Consider the following 26,151-nt stretch of genomic DNA (forward strand, 5'->3'; position numbering starts at 1 on the left):
ATATCTAATCTATATATATATATATATATATATATATAGATAGATATATATATATATATCTATATATATATATCTCCATATATAGCGCGGGGTGCATCTTACTGCGAAGGTCGGCGGCACCCTGGGAACAGCAGACCGGCAAGGAGCTGTTTGAACTGGAGGGGCCTCTGTAGCGCACGCGGTTCAAACAGCTGATGTTTGACCTGTGCCACGCCGAGCTTCGCAGTAAGATGCACCCCGGGAGCAGCAGACCGGCAGGGAGCTCAAGCTCTGCCGGCAGAAGACGATACATGGCCTCAAAGTTTATGGTTAGTACAGGCCATTTCCTTCTCATTTGTTTAGATCTATTAGAAAATCATGAGGGTAATAATATACTGCCTGGGATAGAGGACACATGATACAAACCTTTACTTTTTTACTTCATGGTATAGTCCAGTGATTTATGATAAAATGTTTCTTGCATATGAAGCAATGCGGATTTTCAGAACTGATTAGCAGTTTTTGACAGCTGAAATGAATGAAAAGCATACCAGGCCACCAAAGAGGGAGCTCCGTACAGAGCCCGTCATAGGGACAGAATGTTTTTTTCTTATTTTCCTCCTCTAAATCCTAGGTGCGTCTTATGGAGCGAAAAATACGGTGTGTATATATTTATTTATTTATTTAGCATTTTTCTATACCGACTTTCCAATAACAAAATTATTGATCAATTCGGTTTACATTTTAAACAATAACAACAATAACAAGTAAATGTCTTACAATGAACAGGTCGAATTAACTTGGATTAAGATATATGGGGGTAATAACATAATTAACATGAGCGGTGCCTAATATAGGCTAGAGGCTGGGTTTTAATGATAGACTGCCAAAGATAATAGACTGCCAAAGATAATAGATATATATATATATATATATATACACACACACACACAAGGCAAATCATCCATATGACAGTTAAAATCCCTCTCTATAACAACATTTGAAAAGCTCAGAGCTACTTCACCATGAAATCCAATACCTGCCCTAATCCAAACCCCAGAGGAGAATGAACAACTAAACCTATCAGGAGAAGGACATATTCACAATCAGAAGTAGAGCGCAATCCCAGCTGCTCCAGTTCCCACTTCGAGTTACATAAAACTACGACACCACCCTCCCCATCCCCCAGCTCCCCCCTTTTCCAATAGAAGGGAATTTCTAGAAGGAAGGGGGCGATGATATCAGGCACCGAGGAACAGACCCAGAAATGTTTTCTCACAGAGAGTGTGGTAGATGCATGAAACGCCCTACTGGAACGAATTTTAAGAGGGAATGGGAGAAGTACAGAGGATCCTTAGTTGCAAAAAAAAATATTAAGAGACAGTACAAGCATAACCTAGCGGCACTTGTTTAAAGTTCCCTACTAAAACGATTCAACGAGTGCTGGGACCAGCTCAATGACTGGCAAAGCGGGTGATATGAGTTGTTAGAAATTCTAGCAGAACCTGGCTGAGTCTGTCTGAAGGGCTTGAATGACAGAATTATCTGTTTAGTCGGGTCCGTCCGGCAGGCTGCGCAGAGAAACTAGCAGGCCAGACGCTCAGGCGACAGCCACATTGGTATGGAGAGCTATTTTAATTATTACAAAGGTTTTTGAATAAAGATTGGTAGAACTGGGAGCTGGGTGTGAAGGAAACGACAGATCTTGCCTGCTCAATTGCCTAAGATGGAGGAGCACAAATGAGGAAGACAAAGAAAACCTGTCCTACATAAAGAGTGCTAACCTTAGAAACAGCCACGCTTTGTATTCAGGCCATGCGGATAGGAACAACGGAGTAGAATTTACTCTGAGGTCCACGTTCCACAGGCCAGTGGTTAAAGGTAATTTGTGACTTTAGCTGCTATATTCATCACGATAAGTCACCTGATGAATATACTTGGCTAAAATTATCTGGGAAACTTTGCTTTTCAATGGTTTACTGAATAGAGGAAAACCAACAGTGACCAAGCAGTAGCCGATTCCCAACTCCACCCAATCTCTTGAAAAAAACTAGCCCCATATAATATTTGTGAAAATCCCTAACCACACCCCAGAACCCCCCAATGTAGAGCGAGAAGAGTGGAGTTATACCTCCACTCATAAGAGCACCCGGCATGTAGGTATTCATTTATACATTGCACTCTGGATCTGACTGACCCTTCACTGAGAGCTGAAGGGCCAATCCTCATTCAGAACTGAGTCCTGCTTTTTCTGCAGGCACTTTTTCCAAACAAAACAACGCACGCACGCTGCTGCCTCCCCTGACCTACCCCCGCCCATTGGAACGTGGCTAAAAGTACCACGTCCCTGCTTTCACCCGCATACCGAGGGAGAAACCTTCAGAAAGCTCATTTCTGCAAGTAAAACGTTCTTCTACCTGTGCAAAGGATTTGAAAATTGCCTTTCCCGGTCTCTCCAAAACCACATCAATCATGTGTAGGGGAAAAGGCGACGCTCTAAGTGCCCATACAAACAGGATGAGCTCACGTTTAACAGGTAGGCATTTGCATTATTGCATGGAAATGAAGCTCTTGCCCACGTGGATGTTTCTGCACCTGTGAAGGCCTGAAATGATCATATGGCACAGTTCTGTGTCCCATAATGCACTGATGTCAGAGTGGGAGGTGAGTCAGAATTAAGCTGCTGGCGTCATCATACAGTCTCATTTGCCAAAAACAAAATACAGTACTTTGCCCTGACATGACCATAAAAGTTCCATTCAGGAAAACCACGCAGGAAAATATGTGCATGCGGTGTCTCGGGCGCTTAGCATTCCAGTCCATTTGGTTGGCACAACAGGGGTAGAGGTGTGACAAATGCTCAAGACATTGATTTTACTAACAGAATTAAACTAGCAGTGGCAATCTCTAGGTGACCCTTTCCTAATGTCTGCGCAAATACTGAACATATGTCTGATCAGCATTCCCTAGTGTTGCATTCAACAGAACCATGCCTCCCTTCTTGTGCCTCACTGCCACACCCAACGGCACCATGCTTCCAACCCTGAGCATCTATCCCTGTGCCCCACTGCAACAACCATGTGTCCGTCCCCTATCCCACTGCCACACCCAACGGCACCATGCTTCCAACCCTGAGCATCTATCCCTGTGCCCCACTGCAACAACCATGTGTCCGTCCCCTATCCCACTGCCACACCCAATGGCACCATGCTTCCAACCCTGAGCATCTATCCCTGTGCCCCACTGCAACAACCATGTGTCCGTCCCCTATCCCACTGCCACACCCAACGGCACCATGCTTCCAACCCTGAGCATCTATCCCTGTGCCCCACTGCAACAACCATGTGTCCGTCCCCTATCCCACTGCCACACCCAACGGCACCATGCTTCCAACCCTGAGCATCTATCCCTGTGCCCCACTGCAACAACCATGTGTCCGTCCCCTATCCCACTGCAACACCCAACTGCACCACGTCCATCTCCATGTCCCACTGCATCTATCATGTTTCCCATCACTGGGCTCCACTGCAATATTCAGGGGAAATTTTCAAACTGTCCACCTAGATGCAAAGTCCATAGGTACAAGCTTGTATTTCATTTTCAGGGAGAAAATCCATGCATACTTTCTCTTTGAAAGCAGGCATGGTATAAAGTAGCCCTAGAGTTTTACATATGTCTTTTAGGGGGGAATAAAAATTATACAGAAAACAATGCATATAGATTTACAAATACAGTGCACGTGCATTATTTAATGATCGCACAAACACTTCCCTTCAGTCTTTCTAAAAGGGTTCATGCTGAGGAACCTGACACGCTCTTTTAGCCACACTCAGCGAAGGAAATGTTCACGCTGTCAGTTTAGCCAGGTGAATGGTTTTGAAAGTTATCCCCTCCATTATAACATCTAAACGCACCAGGCCTCTATTCATTCCTGCACCGGGCTGTGACACCCACTACTTGCCCATTGCACTAGACCCTGCTGATTAACCCCTGGCTATCTGTGAACATGTCTGGGTAAGTTTCCAAACATTTTGTAATAATGAAAACTGAAGCAGCGCCACAGCTTCCAGACAAGACCCTGGGCAGGCACCCAGCGCTCCTGTTAGCTTGATATTAGTTGGGAGATTTGCCCAGTGGCATGGCCACCAACAGAAACTGTCAAAAGACCATGTGGCATCTGGTATTTTCAATAGTTGCTGCAAATGAATGAAAGGTCATCCGTGTGCTCAAGTAGCCACTGCAATCCTGGGTCACAGCTGTAAGCCCCACCCACAGCTCCATTACTGTCGCCTGGAATTCAGTTAATTGTAGACCACAATCAGAGCAGCAACTAGCCCATTGCGTTCCTTAGTCTGATGACTGCCCAGAGCACTGATCCACGGGAGATTTCTCAGTCCATCTCTAGTGGTGCCTGCTGGTCGCAGCTGAAGCAAGCAAGGATGTCCTGGAAAGAAGCCAGGGTTAAGCTTTACCTAAAATATGAAATGAATCTGTGTCATATTAAATGGGGGGAAGCATTTGCTCTGGCAGCTCTGGCGCGAGGTGGCGTTTCCATTACTACATAGTGAAAATATAAATCTGCCCCAGCCCCCAGAAGACGACAGCGCCGGAGCAGTTTCCTATCGTTCTACTACCTCGACCACACAAGGCCCAAATTCTCCGCCTTGCATCTTTCATGCCACCCAAAGATACATTCGGGAAACGGATTTCTGTTTCTAAAAATGTAAATGTCCAGAACTAATTGTACTTCGTTAAAATCCTTTTTTTTTTTTTTTTTTACCAGCTCACCATTTTTGTAAGAAAGTGCAGGCTATGTATCGAAGACATGCAGGGATGCTGTCTGAAGTAGCAGGGCCATTAAGCGAGTGCATGAGAGCACCAGGGCTCTCTTCTGCCACGTGGGTTGCAGCATTTTCTTAGCGCACCGAGAGAGCATCCAGGCGGAGCACAGAAAACCACATCATTCATTCTAATACTCAAATATTTAAGCAGAGCTCAGATCTGTACCAGCCCAGGAAAAAACACTCGGCAATCGATGAACACTTTTGAAATCTGCTTCCTGGTTCATTAAAGGCCCCAGCGGTGCTGTACTCTATGCACCACTGTGCCTGCCCTCTGACCCACGCTGGATCGTGAGACCCCCAGTGCCTGTAGCTTGGGGCTGCCCTGAGTCACCATTTCCCCCGCTGTAAATCATCCTGAGTATCACTGGACCAAAGAGAGCTTCTGTAAAGGAAGCATGCTGGCACGCCCGGGGATAGCGCTTTGATTTCTAGGGATATACCCAAAGCAGCTGCAGCCCCAGGGCAGGCGGAAAGGTGACAGAAAATGAAGACGCAGCACCTTCGAAAAATGAGCAAGTTTTGGGATGGAAGACAGGGAAACTACAGATTCAAGGGAAAATGTAAAAACTGCCATTTCTGGGCCAGCCAGGCCAAAAAAGGATCCTAGGGCGATTGAAAGCACAGAACACAATGAATCTACTATGATCCGTGATAAAAACAGCTTTAGACTGGGAAACCTGGAGCAGAGTGATGCAATCCAGCGATTCTTCGGGCGCCACAGAGAGGGTGCGGCTCCGAAGCTTCTGCAGATTAGCAGGCAGGGCGTCTGTCCTCCCATCACCCCTGCTAGTGATCCGCCTCCGATGTTACAGAGAGCCGAGACGGGACTTGCCGTACCCTCTGGGCCACGTCTTCAGGCCCACCTGTTGCTTGCTCGCTTTACCTAATTCAGCATGTTTCATGGAGAAAGATTTCTCTCCCCCCCCTGTAAATCACCACCACCAAGTCAGTGGGCCATAATTCACAAGGAAAGTCAGCTCTAACCGGCCTGTGCACGCAGAGTTATATCTTCAACGCTCTGGCTTCGCGATCGCTCCAAGGTTAAATATTTATCCCTACTTTGCTTTTCTTTCGCTGCGTTCTCCAGCGAAAGGTTTTTCTCCTTGCTCCTTCCCGTCTAGCGCCACGGCACCGGCCTAAGTTTTCTTCCCACTTTCCCTGCCTCAGGGTCAGCCTTGCAATGCCACCCGGCCTGCCATGTGAGAACGATTAGTTCTCAAAATACGAGCAGCATTTTGGACTTCCTGCACACCTCAGAGGCTCTGAGTTCTATTTCAGTCCCAGTGAGCTACAACCCAAGTATGGAATGGAACACAAATTTCCCATTTGATGTACTGGCCCCAATTATTGGGCCCCTAGACGCCTCCCTGCAAGGTTCCTCTCTTTACTTCTTAAAATACTTTTATTTATTTATTTAAAAAAAAAAAAAAAAGCTAAACCGACTCCCCCGGCCTAAGAAGAGTGCCTGAATTGGTGCCCAAGTCTTAAAAACAATAACATAAAACCTATCGCAAACAAACATCATAGCAGCCCAAGACACAACACATCTCCACTGACTTGGCCAATAAAATTCAACGCATAGAAGCGTGAGACGGCACCTCGCTGACATTCATCAGGACTCACTGGTGACTGGCCCGCACTCCTGGCACCGGCCACAGTCCTGCAGTTAGCCGAGGAGATCCAGGGGAGGACTCACCTTTCTTATCCCTGTGTATGTCTTCCAAACGCTGCTCCTTTTCTGCTATTTGCTGGAGGAGAGACTGCTGGTCCGCATCCTTGCTGGAGATGACGTCCTTCAGCTGCTCGCGGCTCTGCTGGAGGTGACGTCGCAGCCTTCTCTCTTTCCCCTCGCGTTCTTTCGCCTCCTCGCACAACCACTGCAGCTTAGTCTACGGAGACACAAGGATCCGTTATACACGGGCCGTGTTCTGGGAAGCAGGACCCCCCTTTAGCGCTGCGTGCGGAACTTTTTATCTCAACGTGAAGGAGACTGTTGCGCTAAAAAAACGGCCGAGGGAAAGAGGAGAGTGAGCTCCAGAGCCAGAGGAAGGAGAGTGCCAAACCAGCGATGGTGGGGAAGGGAGGACACCCACAAATACAGGCCACAGAGGACGGGAGAGGAAGAGAGAGAGGCACACGGAACAGAGGAAAAGGGAACTGGAAGGACAAGTCAGGCAGAGAGACGACAGGCAGGACGATGCCATATGGAGGCGCTAAAAACAGGCGTCCAAACTGCGTGTGATATGCCTGCTCAGCATCGGGCGCACAGCCACGGGGTAGGAAATTGGACGCTGGTAAATTGAGCATCCATTTTCCTAACCTGACCACCATCAAAACCTTTTTTTTTTTTCCATGATGCTGCTTTCTGTGGTTCCTCCTACTTAATACTGTGACGATATTGAGTCAGAGGATCCACAGAAAGCAGTATTTTCTGCTTTTCTGTTAATGGTTTGGGGCACCTCAAGACTTTTCATCTCCGGGGCTGGCGTTAATTTTTGAGGGTTAAAATGTGCGCGCTGGGTGCACGGTGATTTTTTTTTACATCAGGGGTACTAGCTACCAGCCTTATCAACGTGGCATTTACGTGTGGTGAGCGCTATTAGTTAAACGGAGGTTTGCACGCATTTTGGATGTGCCAATCCCATTATTGCATTGGGAGTTTTTCTAGCGCGTCGAAAACATGCGTCCGAGCGTCAAGCTGTGCACTAAGCTGAGCGCACTGTATTGCATCGGCCCCAGATTAAGGGGAAGAGGGACCCAATGGATGAGAAAAAGAGAGAGAGAAACGCAGGACTTAAAAAAAATATCCAGTTTGTTATTATTTTATGAATTACAGAAACAATCCATAAGCAAAATAACAGAAAGAACTGTAGCGAGCAAACACAACCACTGACTTCGCGGTCTACATCATCTCTGGAATTACAAATCCAGCAACTGCGCTCAAACTCGTCACATTTTGGGGCCAATTGCTGAGGACCGTTGCAACGCGCCTGGGAAACTTTGCCCCAGTTCTCAGAGGGAGAGTCTGCGTGCACTTTCCCTGCCTGAGGAAAAAGTCCCCACAGAGATCTGCACTTGAAAACGTACGCCTGCTGCTGCCTCTCCCCCGCCACGGGACCAGCTCCGAGAAAAATGCAGGTAAAGGTCCGCAGGTAGCAAGGGCAACGCTGAAAGAGCTAAGCAGCTGCTGAAAGCTGCCTTTCTTACGCCGAAACAGTGGCTTCTAACCTCGGGCACTGGAAGGGACTGTACCATTCATCCACTGATGCTCCTTACAAACTGGAGCTTTCCATAGTGAATGTCAAGTAGAAATAAGGAACTTGGGCTTCTTTCATTGCCATCACACAGTTATTAAAAAGCAAACCCGCGTACAGTCCAGAAGAGATCAGGGCAGATGGCAAGCCTTCGTGAGGCAGGATTTTCTGCCCAGCGTGCTGTACCAATCGCAAACGGTTTTCTGCTGTACACTGCCATGGGGAGACCCCAGGATTCATTCCTGGACCGGGGGTGAGGATGCCGCAGACGCCAACGCTCTCAGCCCCTGGCGGACAGGGAGTCCCAGCCGTCGCCCGGCGCCAACGTCTAGTGGGCCAGACTTACCGGTCCATGTTAGCTGGGCTCCGGAGGGAGCCGCGGTTTCTGGTCTGTGGCTGAAAGCTGTTTGGGCTGGGCCGAGTTGGAAGAGAATATAAAAATACGGAGGAAAACTCCAGGTAATTGTGAAGAAGGCTGAGGGTCCCGTATCCCTGCAGGGTTCTGACTGACTTGGAAAACTGTCGGGCCCGAAAATGTGTCCACAGCATAGACAGCAATTTTCCACCCAAGTCACTGCCAAGGTCTGGTAACTGGAGAACCAAGATGGACAGAGCAGAGTAGCAATCTCATCAGCTACAAGAAACATTAGGCCTCAGCGTGGGGAAGCAGAGGGAGCAAAGGCATTTTGAGGGAAGAAGATAGGTTTCAGAACAGTGTGCCGGGGAGAAGTTTGGTGGCAAAGTGAATACAGTCGGTAACTTGCCACTCAGCAGGCTACTGCATATGGACTAGAGATACTCTGCATATATATATATATGTATATAATCTATAGGCAAATCCTGGCCTGATGTCCCTGTAAGTGACACAGAACAAGTGCATATACACCGTGCATAGATAGAAAGAAAATGGTTGTATCCCATGGGATAATTTTGGTGCTTCGTTTCCATGCCTCGCTTGGGTATCTCTGGGAGCGAATGATGTTTCAGCTGCAGAGGCTTTGGTCGTTTCTTTCTAGGGACTGTGGATATAAATGTTTTGTGCTTGCTGTGGCAGTTCACTGGGCGCACTGATAGATATAGCTGCGTTTCCAAATCCTCTGAGGCGCTGCTGCTGCTGCTGCTTCTTTCCCAGCTTGGTCAGGACGTGGAACAGCAGTGACCCCAGGTGGCCAGAGAGGATCAGTTCCACCTACCAAAGCGCAGCCACAGCATTACGGCAAGCGTGGCTCGTGACCAGCAGCAAAGTGGCGATGGAAACGCACGGCTCCTAATAGGAAACCCCTCCCCCCCCCCCCCCCCCCCGGTGACTCCACGCTGCGCTCAAGAATAAAACTAAACCACAGCTAGTGATGCGTTCGGACTAGGCCAGGAATAGTGAGCAGGGCGCCAGGGCAGCGGGGCAAAGGGAAGCTGGCGCGGAAGGAGATGCGGTAATACCTACGCAACCGCTCGAGCCCGCGGAGGTGCGGAATAGAGGGAGAAAGGCCCGGGGATGCCGCCTTCCCCCACTTCAGACAGGCTGAGCGGAAGGACAGCAAGACCCGGAGCAGAGACCGCTCCTTCCGTAACCGGGAAGAAACGGGTGCCAGGCAGAGTTGCGCCTGCATCGGGGCGAGCGTTCAGCCGAGCGGCGTGGAGGACAGATTGTAGGTGTGAGCGCCGATCATTAACAGCCCTGACGGTTACAGCGAGGCAATAAGGAAGAGAGAGGGAAAGAGTGCACGTCAGAAGAGAGACAACACCAATGGGGACGGAGGGGAATTAAAGGCGTAGGATGCTAGGCTGACACAAAGAAAGCATTTTAGGTGCTGGTTCCCACCCGCTCCGCTCCTGGCACGTTTAATTGCGGGCTCTCTTACTGGACGGACTTAGCCGAAATTTGGCAGCGCCGCTGGAAGCTCGCTAAAAGACCCTCCTGCCAAATCTCAGCCACATGCGTGCGGGGAGAGGGCTCCCGACACATGCGTACGCCTGGACAGACCTAGCAACGGTGATAGACGCTTTACCCTGCTGAAACGCTCGTACAACAGGAGGCTGGAAAGGTCAGAAATACAGGAAGGACATAAGCACATAAGAAATACCGCGAAGATCTGAAAAAACGTCTGTAGCAATTTATAAAATAACGATCTGATTGTTAGATGCCAAGAGGCAGAACCCTCGCGCACCAGAGGTTTCTTTTACATGAGAAAACGGGAAATGTAAGATGAAGATTAAAATATCCAGGACGAATGTTGCATTCAGACTCGTAAAGGAGAAAGCTGGAACTGGATTACAGTCCATTCTGGATAAAGAAGGCTGAAGAAGGTCGGAAACGTTCTCTGGAACACTCGGAACATTTAGAAAGGTTAATGTTTCCGAAATTATATGTTAGATGAACCAAAGCCCCGGTACCTATCTCAGGCTGCAGAATGTCTGGCGCCTGGGCTCAGAAGCTAGCTGCTCCTCAAAGCACCAGACGAGGTGCTCCGGAGTCACCGCAGCAGCCCCAGGGACGAGGAGAAAGAATGAATAAATAAATAAATAAATAAAATATATCTACGCCACAGGAAGCCTCAACATGCGGAGAAAGATTCCCACTGCTCAGGGGTCCTGCTTCTCTAACAGCTTATCACATCCTGGTGTTTTTGGATTGTGGAGCCACTGTGGGGCTCATCAGTACCTGTTCAACCTACGAGGAGAAGCTGAAGGACCTGAATATGTATAGAGGAGAGGAGGTGCAGGGGAGATAGGATACAGACCTTCAGATACCTGAAAGGCTTTAATGATGCACAATCGGCAAACCTTCTCCACTGGAAAGAAATCTGTAGAACAAGGGGGTCACGAAATGAAACTCCAGGGAGGACAACTCAGAACCAATGTCAGGAAATATTTCTTCACAGAGAGGGAGGTTGGTGCCTGGAATGCCCTTCCGGAGGAGGTGGTGAAGACAAAAACAGTGAAGGAATTCAAAATAGCATGGGATAAATATCCAGGATCCTAAAGGCTAAAGGATGGAAATGAAGAGAAGAGTACAAGGGTGTAACTTTGATGGTGCGGCGGTTTTTACCCTTAACCAATGAGCCTTCATACTGTAGCTGCATTATTCTATCATGGCTCTCTGCTTCAACAGCAGGGGGAGAAGGGGAACTGGATTTGTTCAACAACCGAGGGCCCCAACTTTTACGGACTGGGGAAACAAGTATGGGGGTAACTTGCTGATGCGGTGGTTGCTACCCTTAGACAACAAGACTGTTACTGTGATGCACCTCAAACATTGCTCTCTGCTTCAACGGCAAGGCATAGCAGGGAACTGGATTCAACAGCAATCAACAAGGGCTTAGTGTGGAAAACTGATAAGCACGGGGCTAACGGGGAATTGGGTTCAAACAGCAACCAACGAGGGCCTTGTCTTTTATGGTCTGGGAAACATATAAGTACGGGGTAACCTACATGGCACAGGCTTACTGGGCAGACGGGATGGACCATTTGGTCCTTTTCTGGCGTTGTTTCTATGTAGTTTGACCAGAAAATCGACAGGTTGCATCATCTGCTCCTGTTACAATTTCCATTCTAGTTCTGCCACATGCACCATCGCTCACTGTCCAGGTCCTCACTGCAGTGAGCTGGTCCTGGGAACCACAAGAGAATGTCGCCTCCTTCTTCTCCACCCCCAAATAAAGAAGCTCCATAGATTTATAAGGACTCAATGCTCCAGGCTTTTGGCGATTGCTCTCACTGAGCAAGATCGAATTTCTGAGTGATGAGGCACTGGATCTTCAGGAAATCAAGCCCGAATCTGTACGGGATCCCTCTCCAGGAAAGACACAGCCCTTGGGGCTGTAGGATACGTTCTGAGCCAGGCAGAGCAGTCCAGGTTTTTGAAGAAAAATGTAAGGACCTAAGAAAGGCTCTAAGCAAAATTCACTCATTGCAACTTTCAAGAAGGACTTGCCACTGGGAGTCAAAAGTCATAGCTTCTTCTAAACTGGACTCACCAACAGCAGAAGTAAAGTGCTGCTGACTCTCCCTGCTGGCACCAAGGTTCATATAACAGAGAGAGTCATTTGTCATGAGAGCAGGCTAAGTATGTGCCACCTACCTTCAGTACATATTCCACATGCCTGCCTGAGCGTACCAATGGCTACGGATTAACCTAAACTTACTGCCTATATAATGTCAGTCTTAAATCTCCGTGTACCGCCTGCGCCGATGGATCAATACTCACCTTTGTCTCTGCCAACCAGCGATGAGGGTCATTCTGCAACTCAGGGGTATTCGATATTGCCTAAAAATATAAAACATAATGAAATCAGAAAACCTAAATGGTGTAAAATCAATTGAGAAGTCTCGGTCCAGCTCTCAAGTCCTAGCAAGCAGATGTCTGTATCTCTACACTCATCACCTCACTTGGCATTCCAGTTGGCAGTCGCCACAGAGGGGACAGAGTAAGTAGACATGAAAACTGAACCTTTTTCCAGAAGTGATCTCATCACAGCAAGCATGAGGCATGTTTCTTGGGGCAGGAAATACAGAAATCCTGCACTGATGTTGCCTGTGCTGGACCTGTTCTGAGGTGGAGCAGTATGTGCGTGTGCGGAGCTTGTACCTGTCCTGAGCAAGAGCGTGTGTGTGGGTGCATGAAGTTTGCCCTGCTGCTGCCCATGTGCGTGTGTTGTCTGAACAGCTGTTGCCCGTCCTATATCTATCCTGAGCTAGGGGTATGTGAGAGGGAAGCTTGCACTGCTGCTTCCCTACTGTACCTGTTTTGTGGCACAGCTGGGTGTGTGTGTGTGAGGGAAGCTTGCACTGCTGTTGCCTGTGCTGTACTTATTGTGTGGGGGAGGGGGGCCAGAGAGAGAGAGAGAAAGTATATATACACATATGTGTGTGTGTGTGTGTGTGTGTAAATAGGACCTTACCTGGGGGAGGGGTGTGAATGGGAGCCTGCCTCTGTGTGTGTGTGTGTGTGTGTGTGTGTGTGTAGGAAGGTTGCACTGCCATGGCTATACCTGTCCTGTGGTGGGCAAATGTGTGTGTGTGTGTGTGTGTGTGAGCACATGCCTGTGTGTGTACATACGTGTGAGTGTGTGAGCACATGCCTGTGTGTGTACATACGTGTGAGTGTGTGTGTTTGCAAGAAGCCTTCGCTACCATTACCTGTGCTATAGCTGCTCCAAACATAAACGGAAGGCTTAATTTACCAATATTTTCAGTCTGATTTCTTTCTCCAGCATCAAATTCATTAAGGAGAAAAAATGTAAACACTAGGCAACAAGCCCATTACTAAGCATCTTTGTTAGCTTGTAAATTAAACAGCTAAATCAAAAGGCAACCAATCAGACTGAAAAGAATAATGGCTGCATCTCTACCGTCAATGCCAGTGCAACTCTGAATCCAGGTCAAGGGACTATTTTAATGTGAGGTTTGTATTTACTTTCAGATTAAGACAAAAACAAACTCACGGTCTCTTCTGGGAGGAAATGTACCACTGAGATAATGAACTTATTTATTAATGGCTGGTATTTGCCTCGCTTAGCAATGGCATCAGCCCGAGGGAGGACTGCTTTAAATAAAAAAGACACTCCATGCAGAGCTTTAAAACGCCTTTATAAGGATTCCACGCTTGTCTGTAGCTGAGCTACACAAGTTCCAACAAGAGATATTTCAGCTTGACTTTACGATTTATTGCCCCGGATCCAGATGGCAGCTTACAATCCAACTGTACGTTAACCCCGGGAGCTCCTCACGCCTATAATATGGAATTTCACCCTGCACCAAGGTGCGGAGAGAGAACACGAAAGCTGGGAAGAGAACAAACTGAAAGGGACGGAGGAGTAAGCTTGCCTTCCACAATTTCACCTGCTCGGGCCGGCGCCTTCAGGGCCGGCGCGGATTCTCCTAGGCTTCCACTCTCACCACAAGTGCTTCCCCAGCCACTTCATGATGGAAATCCTAGCTGCTGGGACGACTGCCAGCTTTCCACTACAGTACATACTGTACATCGCCTCTGCCCACAAACACCGTTACTAATCTAGGACAAAGTGTTCAGGGCTGTGTTTTTGTAGTCTTGTACACGCATGTTCACTGCATAAAAAAAACAACCAACTCCTAAGTATCCTCCAAATAATGGGAGCAGATATTTCATTTAGACTGGGATAGAATTTCTTTTCTCTGTGGATTACTGGTTAGCTTGTCCTTTCCAGGTGTAAACAATGTTGAAACAATAATTCCATCTGTGCAGCTAACCTGGGACTCACTTCTGTTTTTTTAATGTAGAAAAGCCTTTTGCTTTGGCTCCAGGTTTTGATCCCTAGCTAATTCCCCCAAAGTGCAGGACAGCGTGCGTGCAAGGAAGACGTCCTTCGGTACTGACGCTGTACTGCCGTGTCACTGTGACACGTCCCAGCCTGCTTTTCCAGCTCTCACCTCCGTACGGAGGGAGCGGCGTGATGGACCAGAGACAGCGGACGTGCGCTGCTGCTGCGCGGGAGACCCGGGGTGTGACTCCAGACTCGGCTCCTCATCTGTGAGACGGCCAGGGCTTGTTGGTAAGGCTACAAGGAAGTATCCACGGTCCCTGGTGAGAAGCCTGGACTCTTGTGCTACTGCGCTGCCTACCCAGCTGCTGGGCTGCACCTTTGCACCAAGCGCCAAAGGGAGCTGTGGCCTGTGCCTCTTGACCGAGGGCCACTGCAGCAATGACCGGGCTGAGGAGAAAGGTAGGAAGAGATGTAAAAGGGGCAGAAGGCCCCTCTCCCCACAGATGAAGGGTAGTTGCACCCAGTCCAGGTACATAACACTGAGCAGCATGAAACTGCAAGCCAAGTGAGCAGAATTATTTCAGTCTGCAGGAGAAGGATTTGAATGCCCAGGAACAGGAGCGAGCATGCTGCTACATTGCATTTGCACACATAAAGCCTTCTAGGCCTCAGTACTGGGAGGTTCCTTGTCACCCCTCCAGTGTTTACTAGAAAGGAGCTATTGTTAAAATGTAGACCTTTCCGGCAGTGGGAGGTTCGGAGAGACGCGTACAGGACAGTCATTGATGGTGGACGCCTTCCCCCAGAGTGGCGAGTTTTGGGGGGTGCTGTGAACGCTGCTTCCCACGAGGCACAAGGCAGGGCCTGAGAAGATTAGAAGGGCTGCATTCAGCTGAAGTGCGCAGAAACTGGGGGTTTGCTGGAGGGGCAAATAAAAAGTTCCCCTCAGTACAAACTCAAGAGCCAACCAGGAGGACAAAGGGGAACCATTCTGCCTGAGTGTCTGGAAAGGAGACGTTTCCCACTCTTCACTGGGCTCGAAGGAAGGAAACGCCTCTAGTGGGGGTTTCTATGAGACGACATTCAAATGACCTGAGAAGTGAGTAACAACTATGAATGCTGTGAAACTGACTAAGAAGCTGGGGGGCGGGTTCTGAAGTCTATGCTGAAGTTTCAGCTTTTTTTCTGGACTGTGATTACTTTGGACTTTGAATAAGGAGAACTTTAATCTTTCCTGACCAGTCCAAATGCATGGGTTATGCTCCCCAGCCGGCAGACGGAGACGGAGAACAAAAGGCTTGCTAAGATCATCCCTTAAAGGGGGGGGGGGGCCCCATGCTGCCCTCAGCCTGCCAGTATTCAAGGTAACGCACTAAGAACAATAAATGATGAAGCTCCCTCACCTAGAACCCAAGGGCTTCCGGCAACCAACATATAAACTACATTCAACAAGAAACATCAAGGATGTACTCACCTGGTCAGAGACAAACCTGGCTCCAGCCAAACATCCCCTTCTTCCTGGAAAACCCCACAAAACATGACATGGTTGGACTCAAGAAAATGAACTCATCAGGTAAAATTAAAATTCGCCTTCCTCTTCATCCAGCCAGAGCAATCCAAATGCATGGGACACACCCAGGATTCAACTCAAACAGGGGGACAAAGCCAAACCCACTTTCAATATTAAATATGTGAACCAATGACAGCCAGGTATTATCAAGAGACCTTCAGCCATCAAAGTGGAACATGCTCACCAACTACTGTTCCAAAACATTACTTTCTAAGAAACGCTACAGATATAATCATTGGTCTCATGTACTATTTTTTTACAAAAACACACTTTCAAGATAGCTGCGCCAAACGCTGCCTCTTCTCTGCCTTGGACATCTAGAAGATAGTGCTTTGCAAACAAATGCAAAGAAGCCAACACTGCTGCTCTGCAAATCTCAGATGGCGACAGCGAACAGAGCTCAGCCCAGGACCCTGCCTGTGCTCTAGCTGAGTGGGGGAAGTCCCCTGTCTACAAAGACTGCTCCTATGTTCTTCTTAATCCATTCAGCTACCGAACCCTTCGAAGCTGCTTCACCTTTCTTAGACCCACTGAAATTATTAGTCAATTTCAAGTATTGAAGCAAAATCCTTCTGACATCAGGATGATGCAACTGGCTAAACTCACTTTTACATGCCTCTTTCTTGAATGAAGACAAACTGACCACCCAACTGAGGCAAAGGCCAAGACCACCTTGGGAAGGAAGGACAACAGCACCATACAAATAGAGCCTGCTTCCGCGGAAAAGGTAAGGAAAGGCTCTCTGCAGGATAAAGCTTGCAGCTCTGAAATGTGCCTAGCAGAACAAATTACGACCAAGAAAATCAACTTAAGAGTGAGTTGCCTCACAGAAGCCTCCTTAATAGGTTCAAACAGTTCGTCATTGAGAAAACTGAGGACTAAATTCAAATCCCAAGCAGGAACTACCTCCTTGATGGGGGGATGAATATGCTTTGCATCTTGTAGAAAGCTAGACACATTGGGATGAACCACGATAGATTTGCCTCTGAAGCACCCCTTATCACTAGCAATTGCAGCCACCTGAATCTTCAGAGAATTGAGGGCTAGATCCTTACTCAGATCTCCTAGGGAATTCCAATACTGATAGAATCAAAGCACTTCTAGGCAAAATCTTCCTGCTAGAACACCATTTCTCAAAAATATTTCCAGACCCTGACATATACTAAAGACGTTGACATGTTCCTGGTCTGTAGGAGTGTATTCACCACTAGGAGTATCCCTTTTTAACTAAATGCGCTCTGTCAAGGACCAAGCCAAATATTTGTATACCAGAGGGCCCTGAACTGCGTGAGCTGCAACAGGCTCCCTTCTAACAAGATGTGTGTACCGGGTATATCTTGGCCAATCCAGAGCCAGAAGAATCACCAAGCTCCAGTGTCCTGAAATCTTCTGTAACATCCTGCACACCAAGGGCCATGGTGGAAATACATAAAATAGCCCCTTTTTTGGCCACTTCTGAATTAGGGCATCCACTCCCGAAGAGCAAATCTCCTTCCTCCGACTGAATTTATTTATTTCTACAAACTTGATTAATCGCCTGTCTTACAATTGTAACCACAGAAGGTAATTTTCAAACCGGCACACAGGCGCACGTGTGCATCAGCCTGTGCCTAGGGATGCGGCTATTTAATAACTTGCGTGTGTATATACGAGCATGTTATAAAATAGCCTGGCCAGGCATATATGTGTGCCAAACTTTAAATAGGCGTGCACATATATGCACAAATGCCGTTTCTACCAAGTAAATCGGGGGATTTTAAAAGGGGCATGTGCTGATGCTATCCCCAGTTTTACTAGTTCGTCCCATTTGCCCAGTTATTCCTGACCTTAAAACCCCACAGATCTGCCTATTTTTTTTTGGTTTTTTAAATTATACCTCCTCCATAGCAGAAGTAAAGTTTCACAGGAGGGGACCTTGGTGCGTGCCGGATTATGTCAGTATTTACACGCACATCTCTGGTTCACACCCCAAAACGCCCATATCAGACATTTCCTATATTTATTTATTTACAAAAATTTCTATACTGCAGCATTACCATTCTAGTTTGCAGTGGTGTACATCATCAATTTAAACAATATGTAAGTCCGTATTTAGATTAATTTATTATAAATGTTTCTTTGAATTGCTATTACCTTAATATCATATAAATGTCAAAATATATACTCATCTCTTTATTTCCTTGACAAGTTACCATGTTACAACTTAAAATAAGGCACAACCTGCCCTATTCACTCAGTTATATGTAAACCGATGTGATATCTCGATCGAATGTCGGTAAATAAAAGCAAATAAATAAATAAATAATACAGTAAAATTAAATATACAATTCCATACCGACTACATAAAAACTTTCTAGATGTGCGCATATTTCACCGGCTTTTAAAATCCGTTTGGAACGCACAAGCCTGACTTATTCATGCATCCCCTAATTAATGCATGTGCCGGACTTTTAAAATTAACCTTTAAGTGATGTACAATAATACAAAATACAATAAAACATAATCCAATATTACTGCTATTACCGTTGCTATTACTAGCAACGGTAACATGGAATAGACTTAGTTTTTGAGTACTTGCCAGGTTCTTGTGACCTGGATTGGCCACTGTTGGAAACAGGATGCTGGGTTTGATGGACCCTTGGTCTGACCCAGTATGGCATGTTCCTATGTTCTAATACGAATTTCTAACACATCAATAAGTGAATAAAATAGAGTAATAATAAAGTAATAAATACATAATAAGAAGTTGAGTAACTTGGCATTTTTGTTGGAGGCCATCAGATCTATTACCAGCTCTTCCCACTTGTCCACTATTGCTGAGAATGCCTCCTTTGACATAGACCACTCTTCTGGATCCAGTTGAGAAAATATGTGTTCAGATTCTCTAATCCTTTTATGTAAGTAACCAAATGAATCTGTACATGTCTCTCCGCCTACCGCATCAACAAGACCTTTTCCTGCACCACCTGAGGTCTGGTTCCTTCTTGATGATTCATATATCCTATCACTGTCGCGTTGTCCAATAAAATCCTGACCGCCTGTCCATCCAACAGGGGGGGAAATTCCAAAAGCGCCTTCCTTATTGCTCTTGTCTTCAGGCGATTGATCAACTACCTGGCTTTCTCCTTTGTCCAGACCTTCTGAGCCATGTAACTTTGGCAATGTGCTAGCAATGATCCATGAGGGAAATTCTAACTCACTCTGACTTCCAGATTCTTGGGAGCCAGCCAGCAAGTCAAGCTCTGCCTAACTCCTTCCAGCAATACATTTGAGGCTGCAGAGACCATGTTGATAGCAAGGATCTTTGAAAAGGTCTCATATGAGCCTTCGCACAAGGTACCAAGACCAGTGTTGCTGCCATTGAACCTAAAGCTGCAGATAAATTCAGGCTGTTGTAAGCTCCCAATACAGCTTTCATCTGCTCTTGCAACTTTAGAATTCTCTCTTTCATCAAGTGACCCAAGCTTCCCTTGAGTCAAAATGTGCCCACAGGTATTCTAGGGTCTGGAATGGAACTGTCTTTTGAAAACTGACAACCCAGCTGAGCTCCTGGAGCAACTGGACTACTCTGGAAGTAGCAGCTTTGCCTTCTTAAAATGACTTTGCATGAATTAACAATCATCCACATACGGATGAATCAAAATTCCTTCCCAATTCCGGGCCACGGTCACGAGTACCATCACCTTGGTAAAGGTCCTTGGGACAGTGGCCAATCCAAAGGGAAGAGCCCAAAACTGAAAATACTCTCCTTATACAACAAATCAGAGATATTTTTTATGTTCTCTCCTTATGAAGGTAAACCTCTGTCAAATCCAGAGCCATTACGAATTCCCCTTACCTTACTATGACCGATTTCAAAGTTTCCATCTTGAAGAGACAGACTCTTAAGAACATAAGAAATTGCCATGCTGGGTCAGACCAAGGGTCCATCAAGCCCAGCATCCTGTTTCCAACAGTGGCCAAACCAGGCCACAAGAACCTGGCAATTACCCAAACACTAAGAAGATCCCATGCTACTGATGCAATTAATAGCAGTGGCTATTCCCTAATTAAACTTGACTAATAGCCATTAATGGACTTCTCCTCCAAGAACTTATCCAAACCATCGTCCCTAAAAAGAGGAGGTGATGGAGCGTGACCTGTACTACCTCCCTCTTTTGAGCAGAAAGACAAAGAGGCACTATAATCACATCTAAAATAGAGTGTAAAAATCTCTGACCACTTCCAAAACCCGTTAGATTACTATGCTCTTATAAGTGGTGAAAGCTATTAGTGTAGCTGCATTTTAAAAAAGTTTGGACGAGTTCCTGGAGGAAAAGTCCATTAACCATTATTAAGGGAGAGTTGCAGAAATCCACTGCTTATTCTTGGAATCTCTCTACTTGTGACCTGGCTTGGCCATGTATGGAAACAGGATACTGGGCTTGATAGACCTTTGGTCTGACCCAATATGGCAAGTCTTATATTCCTATATTCTTCTTTGCCTATTTCCTGAACCAAAGCCTGGGTCCCCAAACTTTCATTGAGAGCTCCGGCCAGTGAAGACCCCTGGTGCTGGGGTCTTTAGCTCCTCTTTGATTGAAACAAAAGGGCTGGAACTAAAAGGTTTAGAACGCTGGTTGCTAGGCAATTTCCTTTCTCTCCTACTGGGATCCCAGTAGCGAATCCTAGCTGGAGCTGACCGTGAAGCCCCTTTAGACTTGTCTTCTGGCAACATGGGTGCCTTAGACTCCCCTAAGGACTTCACAAATTTTTCAAAATCTTCCCCAAAGAGACAAACCCCTTTAAAGGGAAGTTTCACCAACTGAGTCTTTGAAATAGTCTCTGCCAACTAATTACATTGCCACAACAAATGTCTTGATGCCACCATAAAAGCCATGCTTCTGGCCATAGCCCGAACAAAATTAAAAGAGGTATCCACTAAGAGCAGCTTCATCCAGGACAGAAATAAAACCGTCCAAAGAATTTCACTGAATGCACTGAGCCAAACCTAGCCCTACCCTAGCCAAAGTCCTGCTCAGGGTGCAGCCTGTAGAGCCAGCACGGCCACCTTAAAGGCCTGCTTGAGAGCCACATTGATCCTTCTGTCCTGTGCATCCTTTACAGAAGCACCCCCTTCCAAAGCAATAGTGGTAATAGTGGTAAATCAAAGCATTCACCTTAGGAACCTTTAATTTCTCTCTCTCCGGCTCACTCAGGGGATAGAGCTTGGCTCTAGCCCTTCTCCCTTTGAATCTGGCCTTTAGAGAGTCCCATGCCCCAGAAATAAGCTCCCCAATAGACGCAGGGAGAGGAAAGGCTTTTGGAGGCTTTCAGAGACCTATCATGATGGGATCCTCTGCAGGATCAGCTTTCTCCTTCATCTTTTCCTCCATGATATTCAAAATTTCCAGGGTCTGAGAGATTAAGGAGGATAGTTCATCTTATGAAAAAGACAAACTATGCAAGAATCACTTTTGTCCCTAGGGGACCATTCTTCTTCTTCCAATTCTCCCTCACTCCTCTAGAAGCCACCAATGAGGGTTCAGAAGTTCCTTTTCTAACTCCTTCCTGTGTCTTTTCCATCCTGAACCCAGAGGCACACTCCTCTGAGTGGAGTAGCCGCCTAGTGGTTAGAGCAGCGGGCTATGAGCCAGGGAAACCAGGGTTCAAATCACATTCTCTCTCCTTGTGACCTTGGGCAAGTTACTTTACCCTCCGTTGCCTCCGGTACAAAATTAGATTGTAAGCCCTGTGGGGCTTATCTATAGTACCTGAACGCAATTTGCTTTAATGTACACTTTGAAGTGCCAAAAAGCGGAATATAAAAATCTAAATAAATCTGAAAGGAAGAAGTGCCTGGAGCTGCTTGATGAAAGTACTTTAAAAAAGACCAGGCAGAAGCTGGCAGAATCCTAGCCCAACAAGAAAACTCCTGCTGACCATCCTGCAAGGCCTCTGGAGGTCCCCATTCTAAACTCCCACCTTCTGGTGGTTCCAAAATGGCCACCATGGCAAAGAATCCACCAGTGGGTACAGGCTGGCCCAACAGTCCCGCAGATGTGGTCCCCCCTTCCCAAAATCCCATGCGTGGGTCTCTCTTCCCTGCCTCCTGGCAAGACTTGTACAAATTATTCCCCCAAGAAAGAGGGACACATGGCACACTTAGAACAGAGCAGGGATTTCTAACAATCCTGTGATGCCATCTTGTGCTTACCTCCTTGCTCCTGAGAAAAAACACATACACCGAACTCCTGCCCAGGAATGGCCCAAACCCCAAGCCAATGCCTTAATCTCTTTTTTTCCTGTGGTTTCTCCTTTTCTTGTTTTTTGTTTTTTTTACTTTATCCCACAGCATAGACAGACACTATCTCAGGAAGAGGAGAAGACAACGCCAAGAAGAGAAACCATAAGGAACAGAGAAAGGCCCCCAAACACAACTGAAAGGAAGTGAGAGAAGGAGTATTCACAGATCAACAGGCCATGACCCAGTTCCCAAAGGAAGCCGCTCCCCACCCACCCCGGTCACAAAACGTAGCTCTACTGGGGGAGGAAGTTGCAAAGACTATCACCCCAGGAGAGACTCAGCTGGGGAAGGAGAAATGAAATTAATCACTCCATGAGCAAGTTCAATTCAAATTTCCTCTTCACCCTGTCTATACACAGGATACTTGCGTACCATCTGCGGGAGACGGAGAATACTGGCAGGCTGAGTGCCTATAAGGCACCCTATAAGGGATGATGTTAGTAAGCTTTTTGTACTCTGTCTCCATCTGCTGGCTGGGGAGCATAACCAATGCCTTTCGATTGGTCTGGTTGGATGAAGAGGAAATTCCCCCTTTTTTCCCCTGTTTTGGAACCCAACTTGGGTGTGAACAGTTCTGCTTTGTTTTTATGTGTGAATCTCCCCTTGGGCCCCATAGCCTTTGATATTCCCCAGTGGAAGGGTCCCTGTACCAGGCAGGCAGACAGGTTTTTTTAACCTCTGCCGCACCTGAAAGTGACCCTTGGTGAAGGAAGGGTTGCAGTACTTTAATAATGTATAATTTTGCAAGAAAACCAGAAATGGATCTGCATGCCATGACAGTATGGAGTTAGGTTGGCAGCACTGCCTGCCTTGTTTCTCAGTGCTACCCTGATGGCTCACTGTGCTGCCACATCTGCAGTATCAGCCCATCCCCACAGGTAATGCTTTTTTACAGCACCTGCCCTGTCCTTTCCTTTCAGGAGGTAACAGGCAGCGGCCAGGGACCATGGTCAACTCAAGAAGTGAAACTAAGATCAATGCTGTTATATCAGTCAGCTTGTACGGAGGCCAGACTAGAATGAATCTCACTATTAACACCCCTGCCCAATACGATAGTCTATCCACATCAGCTGGACTAGAGTAGACAAATAAAATCTAGGAAAATAGACAATGAAACTTGACTGCACACTTCATGCCTTCCATGGCGCACATGAGTGTAACCCAAGTATAGGGAATTTCTACTGCAGAAAAGCAGAAACATGTATTTTCAAACTTAAATGAGGCAAGATGCACCATTCCTCTTATTATAAGTGCCCAGGTCACTGTCTCAAAGAAAACTTACTGTGCTTTAATGGCATTTTTTTCTTAAGTCTGTTATATTGCATTTTGTCAGAGCTCTCTGTACTAGGGCTGCTCAAAGGAAGTAAAAACAAACTTTTAAATGTGACCCTTTTCTGCTGGAAAACCAAAAAAGCCAGGTTTGCCTTACAGGACTTTTCTTTCTGCATGATTTGTTAAATCTGCTGGAAAGGCTCCATTGAAACCCCAGGGCAGGAAAGCACATCTGAGCTGTATCTCTCTCTCTCTCTCAGCTTGTCCTTCCTTATGGAGCACAAAGTATTTACATGAAAAAAAGATTAGTCAGCCTTCCAAGTTCAACGAGATTCAGGGCCAGATTTAAGGACTGGGGTTTAAAACAACATATCAAACTCCTGCAACACCATGAGCAGTTTTCATTTGCAATGAATTCTGCATTTGCACCAAAGTATTATTGCACAAAAATCCCAGTGTTGCTACCACTCTGCAAGAAAAACATCTATATTGCAAAATATTTAGCAGGTACAATCTTCAAATAGCACAAACTTTGCTGCAGGCATAAACGGAGTATATGGGGTAATACTCTGCAAAAAGTCTGTGCCTGCAAAAGATGCACCAACAGCACTGCAGGACATTGGCCCAGTCCTTAAATTAGGCCCTTAAGATGGGCCATTTAAGACCCGGAAAAGGGTTAGGTGTACATTTTACACCAAATGAAACTCTGCTTGCTGTGGCATCTGCAGACTTTCACTCCAGACACTGGTTGCGACAAGAATGTAACTACATGGCAACCATGCATAACAGCTCCATTAAAATCACCCATTAGGAAGCTAACGACAAATCCAAGACAGGCTAAGAAGTGATAATTACTTGGAGTTTCTCCACGGAGTCCCTGGAGAGGACTTTGCAGGCTGCATCAATTTCACTTCCAATGCTTTTCAGGATGGATTCCTGCTCTGTCTCCAGGCTGCGCAGATGATCCCTCAGCTCCATTCTGGCCTCCTCCAGTACCTGCACTTGGTCTTCCTCGGTGCTCATCATTCTGTCCTGGGACAAGGGGAGAAAAGCGAAGAAGTGCTTACACAGGACTCAAAGGTTCCCCCCTCCTAAGCCTTGAGAATTCTTGCAGCTTCACCCTGCCAAGGAGGCACCGATATCTCACTGGAGAGGTGAGCAGGAAGGGGTGCGGTGATAGAAGGGGGGAGATTTAATAGTTTCCCCTGTATAACTCTCTGTACCCTTTCATGACAAGAAAGCAGACACTGGTAAGAGCTCATTAGCAGGGCACCGTGGAATTGGTTTCAGGAGTAGAGACAGAAGAGAAAGCAGACTTACAGTAAATTCAACAAAAAGCATCTGAATGTTGCTTTTGTCCACGTTCTTGATTACATTTCTGAAAGAGGGGAAACAGGTGCGTCGGGGGAGACGTGCTGCGTAGAGGTGTCATTAAAGTCCGGGGGGAGGGGGACGGCAGGCAGCTGCTGAAAGGGGCATCCTGAACTCGCTATTGTACCTCAGCAAAGGATCTTCCCTCTCTTCCCAGCTGTGAGCCACAAAGCATTTCTTTAGCTCAATGGACGGGCTGACAACTGGAGGCCCTCGGGGATGGAAGAGTAAACTTCCAGCTCTCTGATAAACCTCAGACATCGTTACTTTCACCATCCCGCAGGGGCATGGCGCCATGAGAGGGGTGACTTGCTATCTGAAGCAGGCAAACACAACCGGACCCTCCAGTCTAAAATCGAGAGAGCTGTATCCTTCCAAACCAGATTCTCCATTTGACCCAATGAGGTTCACGAGAGCTTGGACAGCACGGCCCAGGAGGCCCGAGCCAATTCAGGACCCAACCCGCTCATCCTTACAGGAGACACTGGTGCACTGGGAACTCAGCAGAGAGAGTCCCCGAATGATGAGATGCTGAGGGCATCTATCAGCCTTATTGGGCAACAGGCTTCTTAGGAATAAATCTGGCACCCTGGCCTCTGAAACAGAAGGGGCTCTCCCACTGCCCTTTCCTAGGGGCAAACAGGACGGTCACTTTGGCTTTGCAGTTCGGACCACCTTTTATCTCTTGAGAGGACAGACTAATCCCTGTGCTGCTGCTTTTACTACTGATTGCAGTTACCTGAAAACAGATAATGAAGGCCTGCCAAGAGACATCAACACACACCATAATTAATTCCGTGTAGAGCTGAAGGCAATAATTAATTCACTTGACTTGCAGAATACCCACAGCATCACCATCCTTTCAGCCACTGCATCTTTATAGCCAAGATGTCAAATAATTACAGTGATGAGTGAATGGCACACAGCCAGCACTCTGGCTTTCTAATTCCTTAGCAGAGGAGGATAAGCAGTACCACTCCCACCCCCGCCCCCGCTTACATTTGAGGAGAAAGGATTCAAAGGGTTAAAGGAATTTCCCCCACAAGGAGTTCTGTTGGAGGAAAAGGCCTGCCAGGGATTAATCTGCCCGGCTCTGCAGAGGGAGCACTCGCGCACCCTGCCAGGGATTAATCTGCCCGACTCTGCAGAGGGAGCACTCGCGCAGCCTGCCAGGGATTAATCTGCCCGACTCTGCAGAGGGAGCACTCGCGCACCCTGCCAGGGATTAATCTGCCCGGCTCTGCAGAGGGAGCACTCGCGCAGCCTGCCAGGGATTAATCTGCCCGGCTCTGCAGAGGGAGCACTCGCGCAGCCTGCCAGGGATTAATCTGCCCGA

General features: G+C 47.0%; 1 protein-coding gene across 7 annotated transcripts in view; it reads right to left on the minus strand.

Annotated features, from left to right (window-relative positions):
• CEP128 (centrosomal protein 128) overlaps positions 1–26,151 on the minus strand; it is a 647,014-nt gene that overhangs the window by 375,490 nt on the left and 245,373 nt on the right. For all 7 annotated transcript variants that reach the window (XM_029597698.1, XM_029597700.1, XM_029597703.1 and 4 more), the window contains 3 exons: positions 24,300–24,476; positions 12,282–12,341; positions 6,520–6,712 (listed from right to left, as the gene is read on the minus strand). In XM_029597698.1, coding sequence (XP_029453558.1) covers positions 6,520–6,712; positions 12,282–12,341; positions 24,300–24,476 — 430 coding nt within the window. The remainder of the gene's footprint in view (positions 1–6,519; positions 6,713–12,281; positions 12,342–24,299; positions 24,477–26,151) is intronic.

This window comes from Rhinatrema bivittatum, chromosome 4 (assembly GCF_901001135.1).
Source record: "Rhinatrema bivittatum chromosome 4, aRhiBiv1.1, whole genome shotgun sequence".
In the NCBI taxonomy this organism is placed as follows: domain Eukaryota; kingdom Metazoa; phylum Chordata; class Amphibia; order Gymnophiona; family Rhinatrematidae; genus Rhinatrema; species Rhinatrema bivittatum.